Source organism: Penicillium cosmopolitanum, assembly GCF_028827165.1.
Source record: "Penicillium cosmopolitanum strain IBT 29677 chromosome Unknown utg000009l:1.0-9042332.0:1.0-9050551.0, whole genome shotgun sequence".
NCBI classification, from domain to species: domain Eukaryota; kingdom Fungi; phylum Ascomycota; class Eurotiomycetes; order Eurotiales; family Aspergillaceae; genus Penicillium; species Penicillium cosmopolitanum.
This window is the reverse complement of record NW_026622679.1, coordinates 8675081-8688551: the sequence shown is the minus strand read 5'-3', so window position 1 is coordinate 8688551 and position 13471 is coordinate 8675081. Positions and strand designations below refer to the sequence as shown.

The following is a 13471-nucleotide window of genomic DNA, read 5'->3' as shown; positions in this document are numbered from 1 at the left end:
AAGGGACGTTAAAAGGGGATATAAGCCACAACCACGAAGACATCCCACAATCTCACAGGTGCTTGGCATAATCTCTGTTCCATTCAGAAACTACCTAGATATTTGGTATATGATCCTCAGATTGCCTGGCTACAGACTTGTGGGGAATGTTTCTAACATGGGCTTCTTTACCAGCTAGGTAGCACTCAGCTGCCATGTCGATGATGGAATATCCCGACATGATGGATCACATTGAGATCCCCGTCATCGAGACGGAAGAGTCACTTTTTGAAGTTATTCCAAAGTTATCCAGGTAAAGATTTCCTCCCCAAAGCGATCCAGCTTTTGGCTAATGCCTGCCACAGCTTCATTTCCATGGCCGTCGGAGATATGGAATATTCCTTCGAGCAGATGAGATTTGGTGCCCGAGGTCATCGCCTGAGGCAGTTAATTCATGCCCTCGCCCAAGATAGCCACAACCCATTTATCATAGTCGCTTTGATGTAAGGCCTGTCCTTCTTTCTCGCTGTGGACGATCGGATTGCTAAGCAAAACACCACTCAAGGATTTTGAAATGGAACTTCAGTAACGCTACCGATGATGACTGGGGTCTAAATGAAAGTCGAGGATCGGCTTGTGAGTTTGTGGCCTGGCAATTCCTGTGTCATCTCAATCAGCGGGAGACAATTGAATTTTTACTCGAGGAATTACCTCTTCCTCGCCGGAATTCAACAAATCTTTTCGAAGTCGAACGTGGAAATTCGGGGTTCGTCCCGGCGGGTGATTTGGAGACGACACCACTACTCTCGGACCCCTTAACATCTCTCAAACGCACTACACCTGGGAAGCAGCCCCGAGAGCTCGATGAGAATGGAGAACCCTACGCAGGCACACAGACCACCGAACCAGGGCGTATCGATATTTCACCATACTCGCAATTCTTTGGTTTGAATGCATTGGAGATTGCCGCAATTGCTCAAGCAAAGAGGTTTCTTAGCCAGCGGGTGGTTCAGCGTGTTGTAAATGACATCTGGAACGGGCGGATAGTCTTTTGGGATTCTCTCACGGTGCATTCGAAGAAGAAGCCCCAGCTTTTTAATAGGAAGTAAGTGGCTACGGGAGGTGAGCAAAGAAAGAGCAAAATGCTAACTTGCTCATGAAGAACAGCCGATCCGTATTCTCGTCTGAGAGTCCCTGTTTATCGCAAGATGTTCGAAGCTGCGTTCTTCCTCTCATTTTTAGTTCTTTACTATTCAGTGCTCGTGGAACGAAACCAGACGAGCGTGGGATTTTTTGAAGCGCTGATGGATGTTTGGATTGCTGCTTTTGCTTACGATGAACTCAGCGGGCTCGTCGATGCAGGGGTGTTGTTCTATCAAATGGACTTCTGGAGCCTTTGGAATCTGGGTATTATCGGGGTAGGCTTTGCTTTCATTATTGCCAGTGAGTCGCGTCATCCAGTCTGCCTCGTGAGGAGTCATGAGGGATTTGCAGGGTAAGAAGCTGAAAATAGACCATCAAGGGGCCATCGGGCTAGGCAGAGGTGACAACTACATTCTGAACTTCTCATTTGACATCCTTTCTCTCGAGGCACTTTTTCTTGTGCCAAGGTATGATCTTCTGCATCACTGGTGTGCATGAACAACTAGTTTTGACGCAGGCACAGGATCTGCTCGCTCGTGAGCCTGAATTCATACTTCGGCAGCTTAGTGAGTGGAGACATGCTCTAAAATCCCTCGCCCCTTGAATTGCTCCAGCTAACCGGTTTCGATTAGATTCCCGTACTCAAGGAAATGGTCCTGCGTACCCCGAAACCCGCCGGAAAGCTCAAGGCTGACTTGACCGTAGACGAAAGCATTTTTTAGATTTATGCCGGTGGTGATGGTCTTGTATATCGGTAAGAGTGGCGCAGACACAACCCCTTCTGTAGACTGAGACATCCTCTGACAGATGTGGGCTGATGACTACAGGGTTCTTGACGACATTTACCATGCTCGCCCGTGACCGCCTGTCACTTAAGGAAATGTCAGAGATGCTTGTGAAGGTTTTCTTTGGGTATGGCGGTGAAGATCCTTTGTTCTCGACCGTTTCTGGCTGCTAACTGCGCGAGGCAGATCGGGTTCACTTGGACTAGTGGGTGTCATAACAATTATTTGACCTGGACTAACGGTGGCTGAATCGATTCGTTCACAGGACAGCGCGTTTGAGGTATGTCTCTGGACTATGCAGCAATTCTGCAGGCCGAATCCCCAATCCCTGTCTCTTGGCAAAATGGTTGGCCATCGGAACAAGTTGGCTAACGCGCTAATGTTCAGATCTCCCCGATCTTCGGCTATGGCTTGATGTGGGTTCCCTATGATTTTGTTGCGCAACCCGAAAGGAAAAGGCAAAAAGAAAACAAAGACTGCACATGCAGCTGTTGCATTCCTGTTTGGTCACGTTATACATACGAAGAGGATGGGCTGCAGTAGTTCCGAAAACCCCGCAATAACTGCCACATATCCTGCAGGGCACTTGCATTTCAACCAGACTGACCATAGCGATGACTACAGGTTGATTTTCGTTTCGATGACCAACATCTTGCTTCTCTCTTCATTGATTAGTTTGATGAGTATGAGTCTTGAAGGAGTAAGCTTCTCGACAATTGGCTTTACGCTTTACATAGCGCCCGAGGCTAATGAATATATGCCTCTAGGTGATGTTGCATGCCAGAGAGGAATACCTTTTTCAGTTAGTATTTCAAACAGTCTGAATAATGGCTGTGCCACTGCGGGCTGAGAGACGTGTTGACGGATTTTTCAGACTATCCATCTATGTGTTGGAAAGCAGTAATTCCCGACGTTTGACATATTTCATGCCGCCCCTGGTAAGTTAGCGCCGCCTTACGCCGATGCAAAAGACTTGTTCCAGAAAAGTCCTTGGGTCCATCCCGCTCACCTGTGACAGAATCTTATTCCGCTGCTCTGTATTCGCCCCATGCGGTTGTTTTTATCTGCGGGGGCGGTTCGTCGGGTTCGAATTATTCTACTGCGAGCAACCCATTTGCCATTTGTGATGCTTATCTGGATCTACGAGTCAAGTCGTCGACATCTCTTATCGCCATCAACCGGTCGCTTACCGCCGATATCGTCACAAGAACATGGTACTTCTGCTGTCGAGCCCGGTGTGTCTAGATGCCTGGACCCACTGCACCCTTCTGTAGTCGAAACATATCGCCTTGGTCTGGGAAATGAGCAACAGCATGTGGATCGGCACGACGGGCAGGAACTAGACCCCGCGCGGCCCGGACAGGCACAGGCACAGACACAGGCACAGGCTGCTCATATCACGGAGATGATCTCATCCATAGAACGGCTTCGAGTTCAAGTGGAGCGCGTCACAGCAAACCTAGAAGCGCAGCAGGGCAACAACTAAACGCTCGAATCATGAATCTTTTTTTTCTTTTTCCTTCAATTTTTGGACTTTCTTTTTTTCCCACACTGATTCCTCACCAATACAGTGGCGTTGCAAAAGTTTGAAGCTTCTTGTTGACCGTTCTCTAGTGGCTACCTAAGATGGAATACATTGGCCTATCTCTTCCATCTCAGGGAGCTACCAGCTTGCGATTAGAATTCGGTCAATAATGGTAGGCAATATGGGGTTTCAAAATTTTGCAACGCCACTGTAGTATATGTACTCCGTACTATCTCCACAATGAGGGATGAAGAAAAAGGGGCAATGCACTGGCAATTCGCGTAAGAGGGCCACTTGCCTGGCGCTTAGAGCCACGCACGTCCCCCCCTGCACGTCTCGGTCTCGCTCTAAGGAGTAGTCTGCTGCAGATGTGGGTAAGTGGGGACCACTCTGACATCTCGTGTTCCAGCGTCAACAAGGGTGCGACCAAGAGATCACGCAGAACGGTGCTCGAACCAGGGAATTTGCTTCTGCAAAGTACTGGCAGTGACCAAAACAATCCCCACCCAAATATCAATCTTCATTAAAGAGATGAGAATATATTCTCAACGGCAACGACCTGCGAAAGGAACAGACTGTGGGGTTTGGGTGGAGTATCTGCCGATGGTATACATGAAATCGAACGGTTCGGAAGGGCGGACCCGCAACCCGTGAGAGTCATGATGCCCAAAAAGTTTTATTTATTCGGGCATGAGATGATCGTTTCCCGAATACGCCTCAAGATGAAGTCTATTGCAAGGGTTGTTTGCTTCCCCCGGCATATGCGGCTGTGTACACCACTGGCTCCCAGTCGCCAACTACGATGCGCCTCACCAGTCAATTCCAAACCCATGGGCTCACTCCAGACTTTTGTTTGGTTGTTCGTGTTGGATGGGACGCAACGCTGTTGGACAGACCAGCCCCGCGGTGATCGAAGAGATGGTTAGCCTTTTCCAGCACCACAGTTTACAGCCGCCGCTGTGCGGTTATTTCCAGGGGATCTGGTAATTTTTGACATGATACCCTATGGATGCCAACATCCTGCCAAACTTCTTCCCCCCTTTTTCCACCCTCGTTTTCAGATGTAGTATAAGCCGGCATTTTTCTTACCGGCCACGAGTCCAGGCTTGAAAAGGAGATCATGACATTCATCCGACTCCAAAGCCCTGGGCATTTGATTGACCTCCTTCGGCGCTAAATCTCTGGAGCAGGGATTGCACAGATTTGTAGACTCCGGATTGATCGAACTGGTCCCGAGCATCCCCCGTCCGTTAGTTCCCCTCCCCCCACTCATTTTCCCACCGCATTTGCATAACACCCCCTCCCTTCCGCTTGAAAATCTGCCTCGTCGCTCGAGGTGTCAGTCATCGACTCTTCACCGTGCCGGCAGGCAGATTCTGCACCAACCTTGTGCTCTCTACTTCCCTCAGCCACCATTTATGCAATGTGGCTGCATGTCACCGACAGCCCTAGATGGTCATCGTTCGTTATTTATACTCAGCACCGTCACTACCTCAGGGCTCTTTGATCCCGCGATATAGACTTTCTTCAGCTGGTTTGGTTTTAGATCTTCTCATTTGTGCATTTTGCTTTGCTCGTTGGACTGTTATACTTCAGGATGCAAGCCACCATGGATCAGATAGCAGAGTGCTCATCATCCATAGCGCCTTCATTGACGATGGATGCATATTCTCGGGAGACATCATCTGCCTACTCCTCTCCAGTTTCTGCTACGGCACCTCAAGCAGCGCTTTCTCAACCTATTGGCTTGGGTATAATGAATTGCGGATTGGACCCTACCTTCGACCATACCGCTGGTTATCAACGTCCGATGCCTTACCCGATGTCTCCTCTTAGCCATTCGCCGAACTCGCTATTACAGACGACCGCTTTTCATGGCTCTCCCTTCCAACCTCAAGACACCTCTAATAAAGTATGCTTCTCCGCATACAACGGCTTTCAGGACTGGGGTGGTACTCAAGAAATGAGCGCATCGCCAAGTTACGGGTCAAATTTGGAAATTCAGTCTGGACAGGAGGTATTTTATCAAATGCCAGGATATTGGGCCCCCATGCCATGCCCAGGACCGACGACTCCCCTGGAGGCTCTTTCTGTCAACGCGACTGTGCCCGCAAGACCCTACATGTTCATAAACAACTCTAGCGAAAGTGCTGGTATAGCTCGCACTGCTTGCAATGAAATCAAGGTAGCTTCGGGAAATAGGTTTGTCTGTCCGAAGTGTGGGAATACCTTCACGAGGAAGTCGAACCTCAGGCAGCATGAAAAGCAGCACGATCCCGAAAGCAGGAAGATTTCCCGCGTTAGCTGTTCCGAATGCTCGAAGACCTTTGGAAGAAAGGGAGACTTGAGGCGTCATTTTAACAACGTGAGGAAAATTGGCCCAGCTGCCTTGACAAACGCTTACCCTAATTCAGAAACATCTTCATATTCGCGAACATCACTGTGAGCGGTGCGGGAAAGGCTTTGCTCGAGCAGAGGACCTCTTGAAGTGAGAGAATCCGAACTAGCTACTCTTCAAATTACGTGTACTAACTTACTCGTGTTGCCTAGCCATGTTAAAAGATGTTCAGAAGTGTCACACAACACGATTTCTTATTCTATAATGAAAGGCCAGGATTATCACAATTCTTTGAAATTGCAGAAGCAAAATTCGAAGTGCGAAAATTCCAACTCTCGGCGCTGAGTGTGAGGGCATCTCGATCGCTTTGCCTGTGGTGGATCTGCTGAGCAGAACTGGACCGAGATCGTCGTTCTCGTTCTTCCAGTCCCAGCATTACACACAATCTCATCACGAGATGATTGGAGTTGAGTATTGCATCCGGGCGGGTCCCATATTTCTTTGGCGTTATCCCTGGTCAACTGTAATTGCCTTTGCCTTTGTCCTTTTTTGATTTTATAGCTCCCGGTGGTATACTTCGATGCATTTTGGTGGACTGCGCTGTATCTTATTGGAGGTTTTTTTTGTTTTTTGTTTTTTTGAATTGACGGTATGTTCTATTTGCGATGTCAACATGTACCTATTATTCTTATCCATATGGTGATCACTCTGATATTCTGGTGTGATATCATGCATTCACATGATACGCTGGCGCGCGGTAAACCTGATCTCTCCAATTCGGGGCGGGGTTCCACATCCAAATCCCACTCTTATTCCATCCAATCTGATCGATCATGAAAAAAGTTTTAATTGTTGGCTGAGATCGTCGAGGTTTTCTAAAAAGCGATTCTTCCTGACGGTCGGGATTTGCTGATGCATGTTGTTCCAGCAGATTTGGGCGAATAACCTGTCAATAGCCGCCATGATGCCTGTGCAGGGAGTGATAAGCGTTTAGCCTGAGCCCTTCCGATTTTTCCCCTGGAGATTCTCAGGACAAAAAAGAGCCGTATTTCTCCCCTTGAGATCGTCTAGCCAGAGTCGAGACTCTTGCCGCACTCCACTTAGCGAACGCCGAATCACACGCTAAGATGGGGCGAAGGATCGTCGAGACAGTCCGGCTGGTGATCGTCGCAATTAGACACGACGCCATTCGAAAACCAGGACTCTACTCCGTACTCCGCGCAGCAAAATTTGGCGCCTTCTATTACGGATGATGTCTCGAAGCATCGGCCCAAGCTTTCCGTACATGTGGTTTGCCTTATACCACGCACAATTCTGCAGTCATACATTCATTTGAGTATTGCTGCAGAGACACGGCAATTTTTCAGGCGAAAGAGTCAAGGATCATGCTACAAGCCGACTTTGATGATGATTCTCTCCGATTTGTTTGGAGGGGAAAAGGCCGTAACCAAAGCCTCGGCCTGTGCAGTGGTGCGTTAATACTCCCCAATTCAATGCTCGCAGTTTGAGAAAAAGATATACATTTACGGGGTATATTGACTCAATCTGCGACTTTAGATCGGATTATTTGCTAACTCAAAGCCTTCAATTTTGATTTGTCCCAGTTCCATCTCGCCAGTCAATTTTACCAGCGGCTACTCCGTGCTCGTACTCTGCATATTCTTATGACTTCACTAAACAATAGGCTGTGGGTATCCACAGCTAACGTTCATTTCAGTAACAAAGAAAAAGGGGCTAGGGGCTAGGACAAGAGGGGCAAATGTACGGAGTAGGATCTGGTTCCTCATCCCTGTTCATTTTGCCGTCTGGGCGAGTGACAAAAAAAACACCCTCAAGGTTACTCGTACAAATTAAATCTTATTTGTTATGTGTGTTGAAATGACGAGCATTAGCTTACCGTGATCGACGTAAAAATTAGCTACTCGAGGCAGCCCCCCTAGATCTCGATTTGACCGCACCACTCACAAAAAGGGGCTTCTCAGATCGGCGAGGCGGAGAAGGCTATTGATTCCAGCGGGGTATTGAAGGAAAACGCTTCTCTATTTTCAAGTTTGTTTGACGCGCAAGTTCCCTGTCCTATTAGAGAGCCTGGTCCGATATGGACCGATTAACCGAAATCCTCCAGAAGCCAAAGTCTGGTACGGCCAACCAGGAGATAGTCAACAATATCAAATATCCCTGTCTGGCGGACACCGTTATCACATTGTCTCATCTCAGGGGCCACTGAGAATCCTGTTTCTTTTTTCCATCACGCACTAGCTCGCACTACTAGAATCGGGGCAAAGGAAACCTAAGAATATGTTCCCCCCCTGCGAAGTCGTCCGACGGAGGATGTCCAAAGATTGGGAAGGGGATCGATATCAACACCAAGCTCCTTTTTTGAACTCATTACGGAATAGTAAGCAGAGTACTGATTCTTTTAGGACAATCAATAAAATAGGTCAACCCTGTCGATGGACTCCTTCTAGATAGCCCTGTCCGGAGATATCGGTTACAAAACGATCGTACCCAGCAACATCGCTATCCGAGCAGCCCCACCAAGAGGTTGAGCTAAGGCCTAGAAGAAAGACCCTCAAATGATGCGAGTCGACAAGTTGGGCAGCTAGTGGCTTAGATTTTCGATCCGGAGGATAACGGGCTAAAGGAGCCGATGCAAACTCTTAAGACTCTTTTGCGGACGCACTCTCCGTTAACGTCACCATGCTGTTCCTTCGTTAGTCAAGGCTAGCGAGATCGTGTCGCTTCTGCCAATTATGTGATAGTAAATACCGATATATTACCCTTGAGTATTGAAAAAATGTCGAAAGGTACATAGTACTCGTGAATTCATGGATCTGCATTGATTGAGAATTGAACGAGATATCGTGTACGCAGAACATTAATTTTGGTATAATGAATCTTTTGTATTGGCATGCCACTACTAGTAGTACTTTCAGGCGTACTGAAGACGAGTCAGTGAGCCCGGTCCCACGAAGCGTTCAAACAGAAATTATTGATGAAGGTAATTTCCTTTATGTGATTTGAACCTTGGGAGGTTTTGTGTCCACTGGCGTGGCAATAGATGATTCCGAAAGTCCATCATCTGTTCCCCCAGCCAGGGCATTATCTTCTCTGTGATGGACTGTTAGATGCGAAGTGATAAAGCGGCATTATTGTCAACTTACGCCTTTTTACTTTTTTCCTTGAGATCAAGATGTCGAACAACGAAGGTAGTAACAATGAGAGCAAACGAAATGCATGACACTGTGATAAAACCTTTCTGGTATTCGGGTCCATCAACCTGTTGCCAGACCAGAAGGGGCAGCCAGGCCTGGAACACATAGGCCATTTCATTCATGCTTCCAATGACCAGAGAACGCTCCTCGTTGTCTTCGGAGCAGATTTCATGGGCCCATCTGTCATATAATTGTTAGTCCGGAAGCTTTTAACAAATTCTGCGTGGGAAATTGGGCGACTTACGCCATGAGAAGTCCACTCAACCCAAACCCAGCGCCTGAGATGATGTAACAAGTCCACTTCCATCCAGTTGGGATATCCCAAACCGATAGTGACACGTAACTTATAATATTTACACACTGCGAGGTTTATTAGCGTCTTTCCAATTGTTTCATGGTAACTATACACTTACAGCGCCAAACACAATCGGCGGCCAACGTTTCCCGTTAAGAAACGTGTCCGAGGACCCTATCTGAGATTAGCTTCGGCGCCATCCGCTAGTTTTGAGAAAGGCTTACAAGCATAGGCAAGTGTTGTCACGACTTGTACTGCATAGGTGGTTGTAGGATACGAATTGATCTGGCCCACAGAATAAACGGGATCGGTCGAGTTTTTGAGAAACCTGTCAATGAACATTAGTAAACTTTCAAATGAATGAAAATTTCAACTCACTGTTGGAAAACAGGCTGGGATCCCGCAGCGCCATTGTTGAAAAGAATATACAACAATGTCAAGAGGTAAATGTGCCAAGAAGAAAAGATCTTCTTCAATTTTGATTTCGTAAAGGGTCCCCGCTCCTTCCGACCCTCCAACTTCATTCGTTTCTGTGCCAATTCAACTTCCTTTTTGGCCATCAAGATTAGCAAATTGTATCTGGTGCATTAATTACTTGAGGTGGGGGCAGTAAGGCCACATACATCTTTGTTGAGATACCATGGGTTTGAAATTTCAGGCACATCCGGAAGCACGAAAAAGCCACTTATTGCCACCGGTAGAGATATGACTCCGTCAATCAAGAACAGCCTATTCGAAAGTCAGAGTCCGAAAGTAGAGGAGTTTCTTGGTTTCATACCATTGCCAGCCCTTGAATCCTCCTCGACCTCCCAGCTTAAAGACGGCATCCATCAGGTAACCAGAGAACATACTGGCAATACCGCTGCTTGTATGGAATATACATGATCGTTTTGCCAACTCATCTTTCCGATACCATGATCCAATTATATACTGCATCCCGGGATAGAAGGTACTCTCTGCCAGACCTGAAATGACCAGGTTAGTTTTTTTCCTCCCAGGTCGATGAAGGCTGTAAGGAGAGCTTCATACCGATGAAAAATCGAAGGACGTAAAACTGAGTAGGTGTGTTGCATCTTGAGAGACTGAAAGTCAAAACAGTCCATAGAAGCTGAGTTGCGTCAGTAAACACAAACTTTTCCGTAATGCTTGAAAGGATCTACCTACCTCAGCTGCTGGTATCCAATATCGTGGTCTGACTCGAGTCAGGAGAATGTTGCTCGGAATTTCCCCAAGCACATATCCGACAGTCCAGCATGTCTGCATGTAGTTGAGTTCATTCCCATACATCCCTAGATCTTCCTTCATCCCTGACACGAAAGCATTGTTTATGTTGATTTGATCCAAATATTTGATGAAGTATCCTAGCCAAGAGAGTTCTCATTAGTATGAGGATGAGACAAAGAGATGAGCACACACATACCCAATGACGCAAATGTCAGAATTGCAGAGTCCAATTTGAAAAGAAGCCGTCGCTCTTCTGGCGACTTATCGAATGTGTCCCAAATATAGCTGACCCATCTCCGCTTGACATTCTTCTCAACAACTGGAGTTGACTCGACAGCTGCCTCCTCGGTACGGGTTGTTGACATGGTCACGGTGGACTCGTATACGGTCGCAAATATTTCGCGACCGATTAAAATCGCAGGTATCTTAAAGTTTAAATATAAATAAGCTGCATGATCGGCTCTCACTTCTTCCACGTCCTAAGAAGGTTCCTCGTCCGAGACGGCATTTGAACCCAGTGATGTACGCCGTGTATAATGCTTGGAATCGACATCAACGGGTTCAAATCACGTCACCGTACTATCTTAAGCCCCAATGTATAAAAAAGTGGGGTTGAACTAAGCTATAAGCTCTTGAGACTCTGCCTGGGCCCAATGGGAGGGCCAAGTTGCTGGGGAAGGTCGAATTATCGCAGGCAACGTTCACGCAATATCTGCGAGAATGGTCAATACCACTTGCAACACGCGGTTCAAGCCAGGCTCCTTCCCAAGGTCCGGAGATTCGCCGATTTATTTTGTACTTGTACTGGTTGTTGTTGCCATAACACGCTAGAATATCACCATCACAAGCATTGGTCTCGTCATCCGTCACAACAATTGTGTGCCTCGGACCTTTTAGAATCCTGATACTGGCAGAAACCCTCCGTTAAAGAGACATGATGATCGAAAGAATTGACGCGGAGTAAATAAGCCCACAATTTAGCAAAAATCTGATAAGCAGACGATGCACTGCTCAGCAAGCACTAGGGTCGCCCCTAGGCTTGTGAGGTGCTCAAACTACCGTATTATTTGCTTGATATGTCTGATTTCGTTGAATTACTTATTGATATGCTATTCTCTAGCCTTGCTTATAATTGTATTCTTGTATAAAGCCGAGCTTGAGCCTCATGCTGCAACCTCTACCTCTACTGGTGCCTTCAAGTTGCTAGTAAATCCGTAGGGAATGGCACCTTGGAAAATAAGGGATAAGCGTTCAACCTGAACCTTCTTTTCTTCCAGCCAAGAATTAGTATGGCCCTCGATTGGCGATAACCCCTGGGAAGCCCTGTCGGCGTTCACCCATTCCATGATGGTCCTCACGTAGGCTTCTTCCTCTCCCTTGAGTGAGTGGAAGCTTCGCCCCGTGCCTTTGGTAGCAACACGGTCTTGGTAAATTGACCTCATGACCTTTTCAGACGGTAGTTTTGCGGTTTTGGTAAACAGTGCTGCAACCGCAATGGCTTGGAACTCAAACAAAGTGAAAGTTGCCGTATAGAAGGGTATTCCCACGAATGCCAATGTGGGATCAGGAATATAAAAGATATCATGGTGTAGGTTATGTATCTGGGTGCCATCCGTTACTATAGCCGAGTCATCTGCAAAAGAACTGCTGTTGTCGTTATACTGTGGGAGGAAAGGCAGAACCATCTGGTATCCTGTGCATAGTATTATCCTGTCGATTTCATGCAGGGTCGACCCGGACTTAAGACGCGCAACAACAGGTAAATGGGTTACATTCGCCTCATCGGGCGATAGAAGCTCAAACCTGACAACTTCTTCCACCCGCGAGGAATTTTCTGGAAGCGCAGTGGCTGGGATATCAAAAGCCCCATTGCGGGTACTCTGGAATACCTTCTTGGCGGCTGGGCTGATCTCTCGAGCAATATCAACTGAGGATACACCTCCTCCAATCAAAAGAACATTCTAGAATCATTAGCGTCGCTATTCTGGTATGAATTCCCCCAGAGAAATTTACCTTTCCTTCAAAACCTTCCGCATTGCGGAATGACTTCGAATGTGTGATTTTCACAGGCCATTGTGATTTCGCCTCAGCTAACCCCGGAATATCGGGGATTAGAGGGGTATGGTAGTGCCCAGACGCCACAACGACGGCATCAAAAATCTGTTACGCATCAGAAACATGCTTGTCGTGAACTCTTGGTGGTTACGCATACATCAGACTCTTCTCGCTCAGCTAACTTGCCGGTCTGTGCATCTTCATGCAGTGCCTTCCAGGTGACATGCCATTTCTGCTCTTTTTTTATAAACACTCGTCACAAGAGCACCGTATATAGTCGCGGTCTCCACCCCAGCTTTTTTGGCTGTATCTTGAATATACTCTTTCAGTACATGGTGATTAACGTAGGGGAGTGTTCCCTCAGGCCACGCATTGAGCTTTGTACGTAGCAAGGGTGTTGACACATTGTTGGTCAAACTCTCATAGCAGGGTCTGATGTTCATTGATTAGCTTTTTAATGAATGAGAAAGCGTTGATACCATCACTTACCCTGGCGGTGCATGTATCAGGCGTTGTCTCTCAGTCTTGTCTCTATCGTCTCGGCTGAACTTTCCTAGTTCCGATGGCTTGGTAGATGGATACTGAGCTTCGATCGGCACTCGCTTGTCATAGAGCCTTGATCGAATGTGTCAGTTTTGATTCCTCTGTACGAAAATTTCCAGACGCTCACCAAACTCCACCGGCAGCTTCCCTTCGCTCAAATACAGTCACATCTAGCCCAGCGGCAAGGAGATGGCCAGCGCTCACGACACCACTTATTCCAGCACCAATGACTGCCACCCGCTTCAAAGTGCGTTCGGACATTTTTTTGTCTTTGACGGAGACTTTCACTTTGATAGGATGCATGGGAGCCCTTCCTATTAAAAGCACCGGATGTCAAAATAGATCTCGAATGTTGTTCCGCAGGCACTA

General features: G+C 47.2%; 4 protein-coding genes across 4 annotated transcripts; 2 read left to right on the top strand and 2 right to left on the bottom strand.

The window, feature by feature from the left end:
• Nucleotides 1-200: 200 nt before the first annotated feature.
• N7509_011357 (uncharacterized protein) lies at nt 201-3393 on the top strand (the record flags this gene model as incomplete). Its single annotated transcript, XM_056635994.1, has 14 exons — nt 201-292; nt 345-482; nt 545-1084; nt 1142-1422; nt 1493-1589; nt 1646-1688; nt 1755-1775; nt 1828-1876; nt 1950-2034; nt 2094-2112; nt 2173-2187; nt 2295-2323; nt 2520-2607; nt 2926-3393. The coding sequence occupies 14 exons, from the start codon at nt 201-203 to the stop codon at nt 3391-3393; spliced, it is 1965 nt and encodes a 654-aa protein (XP_056486614.1).
• Nucleotides 3394-5041: 1648 nt separating this feature from the next.
• N7509_011356 (uncharacterized protein) lies at nt 5042-5878 on the top strand (the record flags this gene model as incomplete). Its single annotated transcript, XM_056635993.1, has 1 exon — nt 5042-5878. One exon carries the CDS (start codon nt 5042-5044, stop codon nt 5876-5878), a length of 837 nt encoding a protein of 278 aa, XP_056486613.1.
• Nucleotides 5879-8781: 2903 nt separating this feature from the next.
• On the bottom strand, nt 8782-10869 carry N7509_011355 (uncharacterized protein; the record flags this gene model as incomplete). The annotated part of the gene is made up of 11 exons (XM_056635992.1): nt 8782-8881; nt 8935-9165; nt 9230-9345; nt 9399-9454; nt 9505-9608; nt 9659-9828; nt 9904-10009; nt 10059-10245; nt 10310-10388; nt 10445-10641; nt 10701-10869. 11 exons carry the CDS (start codon nt 10867-10869, stop codon nt 8782-8784), a joined length of 1515 nt encoding a protein of 504 aa, XP_056486612.1.
• A 798-nt stretch (nt 10870-11667) lies between these two features.
• Nucleotides 11668-13363, bottom strand: N7509_011354 (putative FAD dependent oxidoreductase; the record flags this gene model as incomplete). The annotated part of the gene is made up of 6 exons (XM_056635991.1): nt 11668-12465; nt 12518-12664; nt 12717-12749; nt 12811-12991; nt 13049-13174; nt 13230-13363. The coding sequence occupies 6 exons, from the start codon at nt 13361-13363 to the stop codon at nt 11668-11670; spliced, it is 1419 nt and encodes a 472-aa protein (XP_056486611.1).
• Between the last annotated feature and the right edge of the window lie 108 nt (nt 13364-13471).